The sequence below is a fragment of the Schistocerca americana genome, chromosome 3 (genome assembly GCF_021461395.2).
Source record: "Schistocerca americana isolate TAMUIC-IGC-003095 chromosome 3, iqSchAmer2.1, whole genome shotgun sequence".
NCBI lineage: Eukaryota > Metazoa > Arthropoda > Insecta > Orthoptera > Acrididae > Schistocerca > Schistocerca americana.
This window is the reverse complement of record NC_060121.1, coordinates 254,405,572-254,422,232: the sequence shown is the minus strand read 5'-3', so window position 1 is coordinate 254,422,232 and position 16,661 is coordinate 254,405,572. Positions and strand designations below refer to the sequence as shown.

Sequence of the window (16,661 nt, the reverse complement as noted above, 5' to 3'; positions counted from 1 at the left end):
CCGTTTGTCTTTTAATGCTCTGCTCAAATGCATTAATTGTGTTTGATAATTACCACTTGTGATTGTTTCACTTGGATTTTAACACCTTATAGTACACAACGCCGAGTTGGTCCTACCAAATGCAGAGCAAGAAATTAGAGCCGTGAATATTCGGTTTGGCCGTCGATGTGGAAGCATGGCGGGGATATCCCCATGATTTTTTGCGTTTAGGGTTATCGTAATGAACCCATTTTTCGTCTCCAGCCACAATGCACTGCAGAAATCCCTCCCATTTTTGCCTCTGAAGCAACTGTTCACAAACACACAAACTCCATTCAACGTCTCTTGGTTTCAGCTCACATGGGACCCAAGTTTCTTCTTTCTGAATCATGCCCATAGCCTTGAGACGTTTTGAAATGGCTTTCTGTGTCACTCCCACTAATCGTGCCAATTCTTATTGAGTTTGATGCAAGTCTTCGCTCGGCAATGTTTCCAATTCTGCATCTTCAAAAACATTCTCTCTTCCACCACTATGCTGGTCTACGACATTAAAATCACCATTCTTGAAGCATTGAAACCACTCACAACACGTTCCTTCACTAACAGCATCCTTACCATATGTACTTGAGAGCATTTCATGAGACTCAGCCACTGCTAATGTGGTGTCACCACCAGACACCACACTTGCTAGGTGGTAGCCTTTAAATCAGCCGCGGTCCATTAGTATACGTCGGACCCGCGTGTCGCCACTGTTAGTGATAGCAGACCAAGCGCCACCACACGGCAGGTCTAGAGAGACGTTCTAGCACTCGCCCCAGTTGTACAGCCGACTTAGCCAGAGATGGACCACTGACAACTACGCTCTCATTTGCCGAGACGATAGTTAGCATAGCCTTCAGCTACGTCAATTGCTACGACCTAGCAAGGCGCCATAGCATTGGATATTATTTTATATTGTGGTTATAACACGTATCGTCAAGAGAGATGTTCTACAATTGTGGATTAAAGTTAAGTATTACATCAACTACGTACTTTATTTGCTACTATTAATTCCTTTAACTGTTCCAGACCTCACGCCAATCTGTGTGAGCTTAACGCGTGCCTTTCGGCTTCCTCTCATTGTGACTTGGCTGTCTTGCCAAGTCACAACAGTTTTCTTCATACTGAAACAAAACAGAAATATCTCCCACAAATGACAAGAATTAGGCTTGTAAACTGACATTTTCAATCAAGAACAACTTTATGACGCAGACAAAAATTGACTAATGTTTGAATGAGGTCATGTTGACTGAGGTACATCTGCAATCTGTTTCTTTCGACCACTACTTATCGTTGTCGCCACTTATCGGCAAACGGCGGAAGCAAAGTTGTACACCTTGTACTTTGTGCTGTATTGTATCCTTGATGACACTCCGCACAGAAAACAAAAGGGCAGAGGCATCATCCATGCCCTTCTTATGAAGCTCTACTGTAATTCACAGGCACACATTAACAATAGGTGACTCAAGGTTCGACAGGAGAAGCTACCTCTGATGCTCTTCATAGTGAAGAGGATGTAACAACATGACCAGAATGTGAGGATCCACCTGTGCAGCTGCACAGAGGTCCAGTGACAAGATCTAGATCCAGGGTGCTGTAGTCAGCTACAATGAGAGCTTCTGAAGCACCAGTTGCTGTTTCTCAAAGGAGCAATGCCATGAGCTCTGGTGCCACCAGTGTGGTGAAATGGATAGCATCATCTCCTGTGTGCTGCAGGTTGCTGGTTTCAGCCTGGCAATTAGCAATTATTTGTTATTTCATATTTTTCATTTCTGGAAGTTTCTTGAAATATCTTATGTTTCTAATGTTTGTGAATCTGAAATATGCAATGGCTGTGCAAATACTGTCATTCTGGAATATTCAGTTTTTGTCTAAATAACTGAAATCTCTGTACAAGAGATCTGTTTTGGCTGTATGTTGCAGTTAGTAATAAACCTGCTTTCAGTATTGAGTGCTGAACTTTGTAGGTGACCCTGCCTTTGGACTTGTACTTGATTGTGGTTTAAATGAGGCAATAGTATATATGAGAGTATTATTAGTTATCTGTAGATTGATTGGTGAAATCACTATCACTATACTAGTCCTGACATGATGTTGTCTAGATAAAGGACACCAGGAAGGAAGGAAGAAAGAAATGAAAAAAACGGGCATGGGACAAGTCACAATTACAGTTACATTATAATAATCTCATAACAAGAAAAAAAGAGTTACATCTCGGAAATTAATCAAATAAAACTAATGGTATTTAAGAAACCATTTCACTTGGTTATATTAGACTTGTAGTACAGAAAATAGTTGTAATATCTATAGAATGAGCTAATCAGCTATAAATTTATGGTAAACAAATATTCAGTTTGATTATTTTAGGCTGTCATTTATAAATTGTTCTGCTGTATAAAAGCAGTTTTTCTAAAGTAACATTTTTACTTTTCTTCTGAGTCCTTCTGTATTTCACTTTAAGCTTTCATGTAGCTTATTGCATAGAATTTCCACTGCTGTGTCCTTAACATAGGCAATGACTAATTATAGATACGTCATTAGAATGATTGGTCGAATGATAGTGGATTTTTTTTTATTTTTTTTATTTTTTTAAATATGTAAATTTTCTTGAACAAACCACACTGCTTCATGAATACCCAAATAGAATGCAGCACCATGGTTGCAGCGTAACTTGTACATCACATGACTGGTTTCACAGGTAGCCCTGCCTTTGATGGGATAGGTGATGTTTGTGACTGGACTGGAGTAGGTGGTGGTGGGAGGATGTATGGGACAGGCCTTGCATCTAGGTCTATTACAGGGGTATGAGCCATGAGGTAAGGGGTTGGGAGCAGGGGTTGTGTAGGGTGGACAAGTATACTGTGTAGGTTCGGGGGCCAGCGGAATACCACTGTGGGCAGGTCATTTCTTGTTTCAAGGCACAACGAGAGGTAGTCCACGAAGGCTTTGACTGCTAAAAATCAGGTATCAATGTTACAAAACAATGTGGTTATTCACAAAGTTGTGGTAGCTGCTCTGTTGCCATATTAAAAATATGTTTCGTTGTTTCTTTTAAATGACCTTATTTTCTTACACAGTTGCTGCTACTATATATAAATTTATTATTCTTGATTTGTTCTATACTGTCTGTAAGAATCATATACAGAATCATATTTTACCGGATCTACAGGTTAATAACTAATGATAAGAATATAATTGTGTGAGTGGGCTATTGTTCAGGAGAAAGCAAACTACGTCTACTGTTTGGTTCAAATTATAATTAGAAGAGGCATAGGATATTACCAAGGCTGTTTCAGGATCACTGAGAAATACTATAGATGGGCATGAAATGGAAAGTCCATAGACACATACTTTTTTAAATCTATAGAGATATATACAATTTTCTTCTTCATTTGTTAGTAATGCAGTGCAAGTAATTCATCAATGTCAACACTAAACAGCTATGGTCATTAACCAAGTATAAAGTGAAATTAAATGACTATAACCAAGCAGTAGCAGTGCAGTGCTTTAGATAGAAATCACCTCCATGAACTAATAAAAATTTTATTAGAAACAAATCATTATCAGCTTGTATATACAAATACTTAGGTTGTGAAGGAATACACAATATCAACTCATCAAGACTGCACGACAGTGTTCTGGGAAAACAATGACAACTTATGGACTGCAATCTAGTTGTTGAACTTTGACTAGTATGCATCCTAAACTATTGCTGTTCATAGAATAAGTAGCATAGGAAAGGACAAAAACAGAATTTCCGTAACAGCAACATGTGCTAGAGGTATATGTGTACTGTCATATGCAAGCAAAGAAGTAGGCCTATACAATGTAGTAAAACTAATGATATGATTGAATGCATAGTAAAAATAGTTATATTATAAAGTAAGTTGTAATTACTTACAAAGACTGGTAAGCTGGAGAAACTGAAGTTCTGATAAAGCGAAATCTGGGACAATTGCTCAAACTCATCATTACTATATCTCTCTTCTTCTAAATTTCTTTGTTTATTGCTTCTGAATGATTCTCTGAGTTTCTGAAGTTTTCTTAGGCTGAGGCTAGATTTGTAGCTTTGTCCTCTCAGTGCAAATTCATTGTGTATATCACCATTTTCCAAAGTGTTTTTATAAGCATCTGCTACAGAAAATGAATAATCATCGTTTGGGAGTATCTCATGATTTCCTGCAGGCATATTTTCATAATAATGTTCCTCTGAATCTATGCATTCATTATCACTTGACATTTCAACAGTTCCTCCACTGTAAGTATATTGTCTGCAGTTAGATGTTTCTGACATATTTTCATAATCATGAGACATTGAATCTTCACACATTTCTGAATCATTTTCAGAATTATCATCATATTCCTGGAGAACAGCTTCTTCACCATTAAAAGAATCCACAGTTAAATCATTGATTGCTTCACAAATTTCATGAGGATTTATGAAAGTTGTTTCAATAACTGCTGCTCTAATGACAGGCATGTTTATTGCTTGCACCAAGTCAAAAGTATCACAATCAAAATCAGTTTCAAGATATTTTTTTTTAATACCATATTTACTGTTGCAATCTCTGTCTTTAATAAGGATAATATTTAGTGCCTGAATCAGTTTAAATGAGTCAGATTCCCCAGTTTCAGACCCACTGCCAGTGTCATTAGAGATCACTGGAGTTTGCTGTTGTACTGTGGTTTTGACATCACACTGTTCTTCACTATCATGTGAGCTAATGGCTATTATACTGCTCTCTTTAGTTTGTGTGGCTACAGATTTCTGTTGCTCATGATTACTGCCTGTTTCATCTTCTTCATTTCTATTTATGGCTAGCTGCAGATCTTCATTGTGATGCTTGGAAAGTTCAAGCACACAATCCGACAAATGATATGTGCTAAGAAAACTCATATTTGAAACTTCTCTAAAACCTTTTTTTATGTGTCCCACTCTTTCAGTGTTTTGGTCGAAATTTTCTTGTTTTTTGTATACTTCACTATATCGTGGATAGAGCTGAGAGGTATCTAAGAAATCTCCAAAAATTTTTACATGCCTATGATTATCTGCATGAGTTTGTAACATGGTGTGAGCACACTGTCTGTTTGTTATAACATGTTGATTTTCATATTGGCTTAACGTTGCACTTCTATTTGACAGAGAAGTAAATATATTTACTCTAGATTTTTCAGACATTCCAGGGTTACTCAAATTTTTCACATTTAATTGTATATCACCAGAGATCTTGAATGGTGTGGATAGTTCCTTAAGCCTGAAGTTGTTCCTGGAATTATTTGAGGTAAAGTTACCATTGTGGAAACTTTTTGTTGGAGTTTTAGGCACAGCAATGGTGCTGCTATTTTCAGAATACCCTTGAGTATCACGTTCACTCATACGGGGATGTTCCTGTGTAACAGAGTTTGCATCAGGTGCTACAGATTCCTGTGGTGGCTCTTGCAGATTTCTGGAACAAAAAAATGACATTTTTGTTATTCGAAGTAGTGCTTCAACAATGACACAGTGAAAACATGTTGTTAATCTGGTTATTTGTTCTACACATTATGGACACTGCCACAATGTATAATGTTTTTTACATTTAAGTTGGTGCTGTAGTCCTACTGTTTTTATGGTCTTTGTATGCCGGAAGTATAATAATTACTTACTTTACTTTACATATGGCGAGGGCCTTATCAACCATATGCCTTCTCCATGAGCCTCTTCCATTTCCGCGTGTCCAATGCACTGTTTGTCCAGTTGCTGTTGCTGTTCATCCTAATTGTGTCCTCGCGAATGTTATCCCACCATCTGATTCTGGGTCTCCCTCCTCCTCTCGTTCCATTTATTGTTCTGCTGAATGCCATTCTAGGTAGTCTGTTCTGTCATTCTTGCTATATAGTCTGTCCAATTCAACCTTCTCCTCTTGAGCACTTCAACGATGCTAAGGTGTTTGTACAGACCTCTTAATTCTTCATTTCTTCTTATTCTCCATTCCATGTTATTTTCATAGTATACAAGTCCAAAAGTTTTCCTTAGCACTTTTCTTATGAATACTAACAGTTTTTCTTCATCTTTCTTTCTAAATATTAATGTTTCACATCCATATAACATCACAGGTATAATAGTTGATTGATATAAGCGGATTTTGAAGTTACTGCTAAGTGATATTTTTCTTAGAATTTTGATGAAACTAAAAAGTGTCTTGTTTGCTGTTGATAAACGGGCACCTTTTCTATAACTGTTCTGTTGTTATTACTAAAAAGACTTCCTAGGTACTTGAAGTGGTCAACAGTCTTGAAATTGAATCCATCTATAGTCAGAGGTGCATCTTTTCTGGTTTTCTTACTTATGGGCAGGTTTTCTGTCTTTTATTCATTAACATGTAATCCTATTTCCTCAGCAATTTTGTGGTAAATTTGCATCATTCTGATTAATTCTCTTTTGGAACTACTTATTAGTGCTACATCATCTGCATAGGCAAGTCTTGTAATGTTCACATCCTGTATCTGGATCCCTTGTGGACTGGTTTTAGAAAATTCTCTATCGATCTTCTCTAGGACAAGGTTAAATAAAATAGGTGAAATGGCATCCCCTTGTCTCAGTCCAGTGTACACCTTAAAATCTTCAGTTTCTCCTACTGGTGTCTTTATGTGACATAAAGTTTCATCTATACACATTTTAACTAATCTGATTAATTTTGACGGTATTTTAAATTCCTTCATTATATTTAGAAGTGTCTGTTGGTGTATGCTATCATAGGCCTTTTTAAAATCTGCATATAATATGTGGACATCTACATTGAATTCCCATACCTTCTCAGTTACTTGTCTTAGGGTGAATAAATGATCCAATGTGGATCTGTTTCTGCGGAAACTGCATTGGTAGTCCCCAATCAGTTCTTCTGTTATTGGTATCAGCCTGTTTAATAGGCAGCTCGATAAGATTTTGTAGGTGACATCCAGTAAGACAATTCCTCTGTAGAAGTGGATCATTCTTCTTAAATACGGGGCACACAATTGCAGTTTTCCAATCTGCAGGAATGTTTTCTGTCTCCCAAATTGTTTCTATTAACGCCTGTATTTTTAATTCCAGTTGTGGGCCTCCATTTTTTAATAACTCAGCATCTTGTCCTCACCACAAGCCTTGTTATTCTTTAATTTCTTTATTGCTTGCTGTATTTCATTTACTGATGGGGTAGTAACTGTATCAGCTTTATCAATTGTATCAGGTTCTTCCAATTTAAAGTAAGAGTGTGGGTCATTGCAGTTGAGAAATTGTGAAAAGTATGTGTTCCATCTTTTTTGTATGTCACTTTTGTTGGTCAATATTCTCCCATACTGATCCTTTACAAACTGTCCCCTTTTATTGAATTTACCAAAGGATTTTTTTATATTTTGATACATCTGCCTTGTCCTGTGATGTTGGAAATCATCCTCTGCTTCTCTGATCATATTGTTATAGTATTCCTTTTTCTCTTGTCTTGCATTGCATCCTAATATTTTATAAAAACTGCATGACAAATAATATGACTAGGAGACCACAATAACAGCAGTGAAGGTGTAAGTTCTTTACATGTTCCTTAAGTGATTGATTGAGCATAACATGTTGTGTGTCAGTGGTGACCAATTTTGTATCATAGCAAAATTATTGATTGGAAAGGAGTATCAGTAGTCAGTTGCCTAAACCTGTCAATGACTAACTTGCAACAACATAAAAATGTTTCTGAATAAATATGTTAACTTATGTTCAATTTATTTATTCCACAGAAATATGTGTATTGTGAATATGATTATATGAGATCCGTAACTAACCAGTTTCTTCTAAAACAATTAGACTCAGTTACTTGCCAACAACGAGGACACTGAAATGAGTAACATAGTATGTTATGTATATTTTTGTTGACTGATAGCCTACACAACAATACTTTGAAGTATATCCTCATTAAGGTGTAAAGCCATTAGATGTGGTCAGTGTAAAATCAACATGATGGAGTAGTTAGTGCATAGGATTTTGTGAGATTATGTGTTTTGTGACTGGTAGTGTCATAAGGTTCATTTATTTGAAATTTTAGTGAACACAAAACTTTGTTCTCAGTCTGTAATTTCACTGAATTTGATTACCTGGTAAATATAAGTTGTACTCATATTTGGTCAGGATCTATGAAAGTATATCATAAGTACAACACTTCATACACATTACGAAAATTTTAATTTCGAAATGGCTTAATGCCAAAATCAAACAAACATCAATAAATTCATGTTTATTAATAAACAAAGTCAAATATTTGACTGTCAAATCTGAAATGCAAAGTTTTTAAAAATGTCAGATTAAAGCTACCAGCCAACATAGTCACAGATGGAATGTTCAAAACTTTTTTCAGCTGTGAAGATGATTCAGATTGCAGATATTCAAAGACAGTATTCTAATGACAAGCAAAATTTCAAAACAGAAGTTCTTAATGTTAGGAGACAAAGCCACAGAGATGTAATAACATTATCAGTGAATGTAAGGCTCACTTCCTGGAAGCTCAGTAACAGATACCATAAACCACCTGTAGATGTGAAACAGTAAGCTGTGAATAACACATGAAGGTCAACTAATACAATGTTCAAGACAATGTGCAATATTTCCAAGATATATGCAGTTCCCTCAACTAGCACCAAACTCTCAGGCACATATCTGCATTATTATTTATTATTAAGTCCTTTAACTCCTTATGTGGAGCATAGGGCTCCAACAAAGGATTGTCATCTTGTTCTGTCTCCTGCTAGTATTTTCACTTTCTCCCAGCCTATTCCTTGCTGTTGGCCTTCTGCTTCAGCTAAAAATCCTGCCACTGCCATGCCTCTATATATTGGAACTAGCTTGCTTTACAGTACAGCACTTTGACACCCTCAACAGAAATGCAGACCGCCACACACATGACACCAGAAACAAAACACAGTTACAAATTATAGCCCACAACACAAAATTATATGCGGATGGGGTTAAATGTATGGGCATTAAAATATATAACCACCTCCCAACAGACATAAAAACAAGCAAAAACCCAAAAGTAATGAGAATTAAATTAAAGGAACTGCTACTAAATCACTGTTTCTAGTCCGTACATGAATTTCTTGAAACAAAATTTTAATTACTTGCAATAAACTGTTTATTCAGTTGTAGATGTTTCTACTTAGTAAGATAATTTAATTATTGTATCTTATCTATATTCTGTCTGTATCTCATATATATATTGTACTATGTGAACTATGCGCCACAGTATTTTAATTACTTGTTATAAGCTGTATATTCACTTGTAGATATTTCTACTTAGTAAGATAATTTAATTATTGTTTGTTACTCACATTCTGTCTGTATCTCTTATATGTATTCTGCTATGTGCAGTACGCACCACTGTCATCTCTCATCACACACCACCTTTTTTATATTTTGTCTATATATTCTATATGTGTTCTGCTATGTGAGCTATGTGCCACTACTGTCATTTCTCATCATATACCATCATAACATAATTTCTCAAATTGACTTGTCCTATATCATGATGTGCTTTGCTGTACAAATTGTATGATCTACAGGACCAATAATAAATCAAATCAAATCTCCACATCATTTTGGGCCTGCCTAGTCTCCGTCGTTCTTGCGAGATCCAATAAGGTGCTTCTTTCACGATATGTTCATTTGGTCTCCTAAGTGTATGTCCTAATCATCTTCATTTCCTGCTTCTTATTTGCAGCTCAGTTGGCTTCTGTTCAGTTCTCTCCCAGAGTATTTGGTTTGGCCATCATACCGAAAGGATGTTCCTCAGACATCTGTTACTGAATGTCCTCAGCTTATAGATTAGCTGGTTGTCACTTTCCATGTCTCACATTCATATAGAAGTGCAGATTTTACATTACTTTCAAATAACTGCAAGTTGGTCTTCATTGTTATTTCCTTCAATCGTCAGGTAGAGTGGAGGTTTGCAAAAGCACCTTTGGCTTTGCTGATGTGGCTGTTAATGTCCTCTGTAGCCCCACCACATAGTGTAATCATGTTTCCATGGTAGCAAAACCTACCCACCCTTTCGATTAACTGGCTACCAAGTTTAAGCTCTGCGGTGTTGCTATCATTTAGCCACATGTCTTTTGTTTTTTGGGCATTAATTTTCAAACCGACTTTCTTCATTACACCTTTCAGATCTTTTAGTTTCTCTTTCATGTTGTTGAGGCTGGGGGCTAGACGACAAAGGTCATCTGCAAAATCTAGGTCTTCTAGATGTGTCCCATTGCTCCATTTATTCCCTTCACATTATCCATTGTTTGCATCATTACAAGATTCAGATTAAATAGTATCGATGAGAGCATGCACCCTTACTTGACTCCTGCTTTCACTGCTATTAGATCTGAAAGCAGGGATTGATGTTAAAGCTGGCACATATTTTCATACATACATTTGACAAGAGCAATTATTTTCTTATGAATTCCAAAAGTTTGCAGTGAGTTCCATATTTTTGTTCTAATTATACTGTCAAAGGCCTTTTCAGAGTTTACAAACAGCATGTAAAGCAGTGACCGTATTCTCAAGTTGTTTATCTGATCAATGCAGGAGTGAGCTTCCCTGAATCCTGGTTGTTCTCTTCTTATTTTCTTGTCTACATGTGTTTTTATCCTATTTAGGATTATTCATGAGAGGATCTTGCTTGAGACTGACAGCAGCGTGACGTCTCTCCAATTGACACAAACCGATAGGTCTCCTTTCTTGGGGAGCTTGATGAGCATGCCTCTGTTGCAATCATTTGCTACTTTTTCATTCATACATATGGCTGTTAGGAGTGGACTAGCATAGTGAGACAGAAAGATGAGTAAGTCACTCATCAGTTTCAAAGTAAACACAACACAAAATTGTATGGGCATCATTGTGCACATGTAGAAAACTATCTTCACATACCTTTTACCAGAAGATAAATATGGATTTCCATTTTCATCATCCATTAATTTGTCAGAAAGACATTTATTTTCTTGAAATACTCTGTCAGCATACAACTTGCACTTTTTTATCAGTTCTTTGTTGAAACCGTATGCTGTAGAATGCATTGCTGTTATTTTTGAAACTAGCTTGCAACACTCTTCTTCCACCTGTAATACAAGACGTATTTTCAGCTTAATTCAAGAGATTTAAGATTTATGTTATGTATTTCATATGAAAGGTTTCCTTCATTATTATGAGTTTCAATGTTTATGCAAGCAATATTATATTATGCTCAAAAGATACTTCTGTTTGTAACATTTATTAAAATGAGTACACATTCACACTAGAATAAGATCATTAATACAGTGTGTATGACATTTTATGTATACATATTGATTATGATGTTTCTTGCTTGCAGGGATAGTTAACTAAAACATTATTGGTAGCAATAAAAAGGCCTTATATCTAAAGCCTGGTTGATATTAGAATTTTTTCTGGCACATAACGTTGGCTTTACCTCTAAAATGGTTTTGTTTATGTGAAAAATAAGCAATGTTTTCCTTTAGTTCAGACTCTATATTAAGCTGTAGGTGACCTCGTAAAACTAACCAAAGTAAAGCAAGAAAGAAGTACATCCAACAAGTTCATGGCAGCTAATTCCAATAAAAAACACAAACATGAGAGAGAGGGGGAGGGGGGAGGAGAAGAAGGAAGAAAAGAAAAACGAGTAATTATAACTAATAAATCCAGTTTATGAATAAGTTTCTAACGGGTATAGACTGAAATATCTGTTATTGAGCTGAATTTTCATTAATATTTATCTCCAGAACTTTGATTGATGACAAATGCCAGTGCAAATACTGATGATGACAGACAAGGATAGTGTAGGCAGTCTGTTTAGTAGACCTTTTGAAATTTCTAAGTGTATTGCCAATGAAACACAGTCTCCATTTTACATTCCTCACAGCATTATCTGTGTAATTGTTGCAATTTTAGTTGTTTGTAATTGTAATTCCTAGGTACTTAGCTGAATTGAGAGCATTTAGATTTGAGTTATTTCTATTGAAACTGAAATTTTATGGATTCCTTTTAGTACTCATGTGGATGCTCTCACACTTTTTATTGTTGAGCCTCGATTCCCAATTTTCACACCATACAGAAATCTTATCTAAATCATTTTGCATTTGGTTTTGATCTTCTGGTTGGTTGCTTGGAAGATTTGGGAGAGGGAATAAAACAGTGGGGGTCATCTTTCCTTTCAAAGGAACCATCCCGGCATTTGCCTGAAGCGCTTTAGGGAAATCACAGAAAACCTAAATCAGGATGGCCAGATGCGGGTTTCAACTGTTGTCCTCCTGAATGCATGTCCAGTGTGCTAATTGCTGTGCCACCTTGCTCTGTTTTTGATCTACTGATGGCTTTGCTAGATGGTAAACGACAGCAGCATCTGCCAATAACTTTCTCTTAAATTGTTTACATAGATTAGAAACAGCTGAGGGCCTCTAACACTTCCTTCGCAAATGCCAGCTATCACTTCTGTTATACTCTATGACTTTTCATCAGTTCTTACGAACTACAGTCACATAGTTTTGAAAATTGTAACTAAGTTCCCATACTCACAGTACCTTCTCTGCCAGAGGGCAGTGGAGTGGTGGCAGTAATAGTCTCAGTATAGTAGCTTGTGTTTGTCTTTTTAAAAAGTTGTGTAGCACAAATCCTTGTCTAAAACACAACAGAGCTCATTTTCTTTATTTTTATCTATTTTTTCCATTCTAATTTTGGTAGAGCAATGGATTGTTGTGTGCGGATGTAGGAGGAGCTGCACTTTGAGAACAAGATGCTGTTGGCCACAGTCATCCATATGTAGGCTGCCACTTTGAGGTGCAATAGTGGTAGGGAAACAAGTGAGTTTTATAGGACATCTGAAGTTCGCACATGGGCTCTGCTGCTGGGGCTCTTTCCAGCAGGAAATCCGCACTCTCCACAGGGTAAGTGTTAGGTTATAATCTGTTTGCAACACTTGAGGTGGACTGAGGACAGGGTATCCCACCTCTTCCATTCACCTTACATGTGGACAGATGGCAGGTCCTTCAACACCATCTGAGCAGGCATATGGGGGAATGGGTTTACTACGAATTGGGGGCTCCAATGTTCACTGCATTATGGTGTCCCTTAAGGAAATATCATCCAGTACTGGACAGAAGTCCAATGTGCACTTTATCACTTTATATTTCTGCTGGGTTACAGGGGGGGGGGGGGGGGGGGGGCAGCTATTGAGCATACAGTGTGCAGCCATCTGTAAGTTTTGACTCATGCCAGCACCAATGACACCTGTTGCTGGGTTCTGAGTCCATCCTCATTTCATACTGGTAGCTGGTAGAAGTGATGAAGACAGATGGCCTTGCTTTTGGGGCACAAGCAGAGCTTACAAATTTTCAGCATCAAGCCAGTATTGACTGGCATCCATGGGTCTGGAGATGAACAGAGGATCGCAACCAGAGCTCCATCGATTCTATATGGGCTGTGGATTTCTGTACCTGCTCTAGAAAGTATACAAGGGTCATTCAATAATTAAAGAGGCAAACTGGTCTGAAGAAAAAATTGTTTATTTTTACAAAACCAAAATATTTCTACTTTTCAACGTAATCCACCTGAACATTTATGAACTTGTTCCACTGGGCTACAGAACTATTTATCTTGATGTGTGAACCAATATCTAACAAACTTTTTCATGCCCTCATTGTTCTGGAACCTCTTCCCATGTAATGCCTCCTTCAGTGCACCAAATGGAAATCACGAGGTGCTAAATCAGGACTGTAAGGAGGCTGAGACAGTACTTCCCAGCCCATTTTGTCGATGGTTTCATGGGCTACTTGAGCAATATGAGGACGGGCATAGTCTTGCCGGAGAATCACACCTCTCTCCTGAGATCCACGACATTCCTCTCTCAGGCTGGCTTCAGCTTGTTTAAAAGCAAATCTGAATAGTATTGGATGTTCATTGTACACTGCTCTGCGAGATAATCACAAAAAGCTGGACCTTCAGCATCCCAAAACACTGTCAACATGACTTTTCCTGCTGATGCTTGGGTTTTGAATTTTTCTTGACAGGTGAGTTGGTGTGCTTCCACTCCATGCTTTGTCTTTTTGATTCTGGCTCATGATAATGCACCCAAGTTTCATCACAAGTTAAAATTTTGTTGAGGAAGTGCTCACTTTCTGTTTCATAACGTTCTTTTAACTTCATGCACACTCTCAACCTTGTTTCGTTGGAAGCCACGTCAACTCCTTTGGGATCAACTTGTACATGTTTTGCGGTACTTCAGCTTGTTACAGATAATGTTATGAACTGTACCAGTACTAACTTGAACCTTATCAACTATCGTTTTCACAGTCACACTGCGGCTGGCACGAAGAAGTCATCAATTCGACTTTAAAGTGGGGGAGTTGAAACTACAACTGGTCGGCAAGAATGATGTTTGGCAGTCACTGGGTCACTCCCATTTTTGAACTGCTCTACCCACTTGAAAAATTTGCACGATTCATACAACCTTCATGATAAACTTTAGACATTGCAGAGTATATATTCACTGGTTTCTTGCCTTCACCAATTAAAAAAAGAATAACAGAACACTGGTCAAATAATGTGGACTTTTCAAGTGGACTCACGATCTTGAAACGTATTTTTGAGATTACAAACAAAACAGTGTTGATACATCAGCTGATCAGGGCTCATCTCAATGATGCCAACTTAAAGCCATAAAAGTACCAAACTTGCCCTACTAATAGTTTTTTCCACCAGACCAATTTGTCTCTTTTAATTACTGAATGACCCTCGTAAAATTTTGGTAGTCTCCTTGATACCGGTACATCAGGAGTGTGCCACACAGAGCTAGCAGCTACTCGGGTTGAGTACAGTATTTGTTGAGTGCATATACCGTTTCTCTTTCAGGCTAGGCGATAGTTTGGAGCATGGAGGTAAGAATAGAGGGAGACGCCGTGACGTCACAGCTGCGAAGATATGTGAAGCCGAGGGTAACCATCTCAATCCGACCAAAACATTGCTGCTGTAAGCTTGTGTGCATAGACTTGTCGCTCGCTTTTGGAAGGATTTTGCGCTATTATGGTGACTTGTGTGGTGTTCAGATGTACGAATCGTTCTGATTGTGATGCAAAATTGAAGGAAATAACATTTCATGTGTAAGTTGTCTCGTTAAGTGTGATTTTACAACTTCATTGTGAATGAACGTGTGCTACACCGGTACTTGTACTATAGCGTGTTTTTCTCCTGTATGATTTTAGGTTTCCTAAAAATGAAAGTCGGAAAGCTCTGTGGGAGAATGCCGTGAGGAGGAAGAATTGGCGTGCGTCTAAATGGAGCACTATATGTTCTCAGCATTTCCGAGAAGAGGACATAGACCGAACTTCCCTTTCAACAGTAAGGCTCCGAGAAAATGCCGTACCATCAGTTTTCCCATCACACCCAAAACATTTGCAAAAGGTATGTTAATTCAAAGAATTAAATTCTTAGTTTTCAAGTTCACGTTTCAGTATAATACGTACGTATCGTCGATAATCGAAGTGTTGAGTAACTCACTTTGTCTTCATCATGTACCAAATTAAAAGCTAACACTACATTAACTGGCGTAAAGTATAGGCCTAAACAGGACACTGTGTAGATTTGCCATTCTATGTACCGTATTTCAGTAAATATTGGTGGTAATGAACAGTGTTTCTCAGTAGTGTAACGTAATTGAAATGTCCCAGTATGTATTACAAACAAGATGTATTTATGGAGCTATGGAGGGAGGGTATAGCTAACTTAGTTTTCAGTTTCTATTATTTAGTTTGTGATACACGTTTATTACTGAATTAACAAAATTGTATCGTTTACATTGAAGACTAGCTATTCGTAATATTACATTAAAAACTATTTTTAATCAGAAGAAACGCTGAATTTCGCCTTTACGAGGTTTTATTTTAAACAAAATCTTTGAAACAAGCAATCTGATGACGTTACATGCGTATATGGTGCAATTAGCGACTGTAATACACGCAGCGCTATAGCACATTGGCAATGTTTTGGTCAGAGTGTCATGGCAGCGAGCCACACCGCCATGGCTTCAAAACGTAGTACGGCTGGAATACGTAGCGCCATTTCCCCTTATTCTTACCTCCATGGTTTGGAGGTTCTCTGACGCAAGCTCACTAGTCGATACACAGAGAGCGTAAATCGCATCACATATAAAGACAGTTTCACTGTAGAGATTTAACAGTAAATTGTCAAAGCATTTGTAATGAAGTCCCTGAATTTACCGCCCTCCAGGAATTATACCTGGAACTGAGAGACGAATGAAATCTGAGGTAAAATTCTTCCAAACATTTAAGGAGGCATGGAACACATAACGGAAACACTGGTTAGACGTCTCAAGGAGAGGGAATGTTCATTAAAACTGATGAAAATACATACATAAAAAAAGTTTTGCATCAGCTCGGTTCTGCTAAGGTGTTCAGCTTGACTGGGTTGCCTTCAAACACGTCTCCGATGATTGTCTGTTTGAAGGCACATGCAACCTGTACAGAAAATTGGAACAGAGATCAACATAAACATCAATTCCGCCCTTTTTATTGCTCATGAGAACCACACATTGCATATTGTACCACCAAACAGCAAGACCTTCAGAAGTGGTGGTCCAGATTGCTGTACACAC

The 16,661-nt window shown here is 37.5% G+C and overlaps 1 protein-coding gene across 1 annotated transcript in view; it reads right to left on the bottom strand.

Annotated features, from left to right (window-relative positions):
* Window positions 1-16,661, bottom strand: part of LOC124606694 — a 209,928-nt gene that overhangs the window by 65,039 nt on the left and 128,228 nt on the right. The window contains exons 6-7 of the mRNA XM_047138719.1: window positions 10,931-11,118; window positions 3,920-5,465 (exon numbers count right to left, since the gene is read on the bottom strand). Of these exons, the coding sequence (XP_046994675.1) occupies window positions 3,920-5,465; window positions 10,931-11,118 (1,734 nt within the window). The remainder of the gene's footprint in view (window positions 1-3,919; window positions 5,466-10,930; window positions 11,119-16,661) is intronic.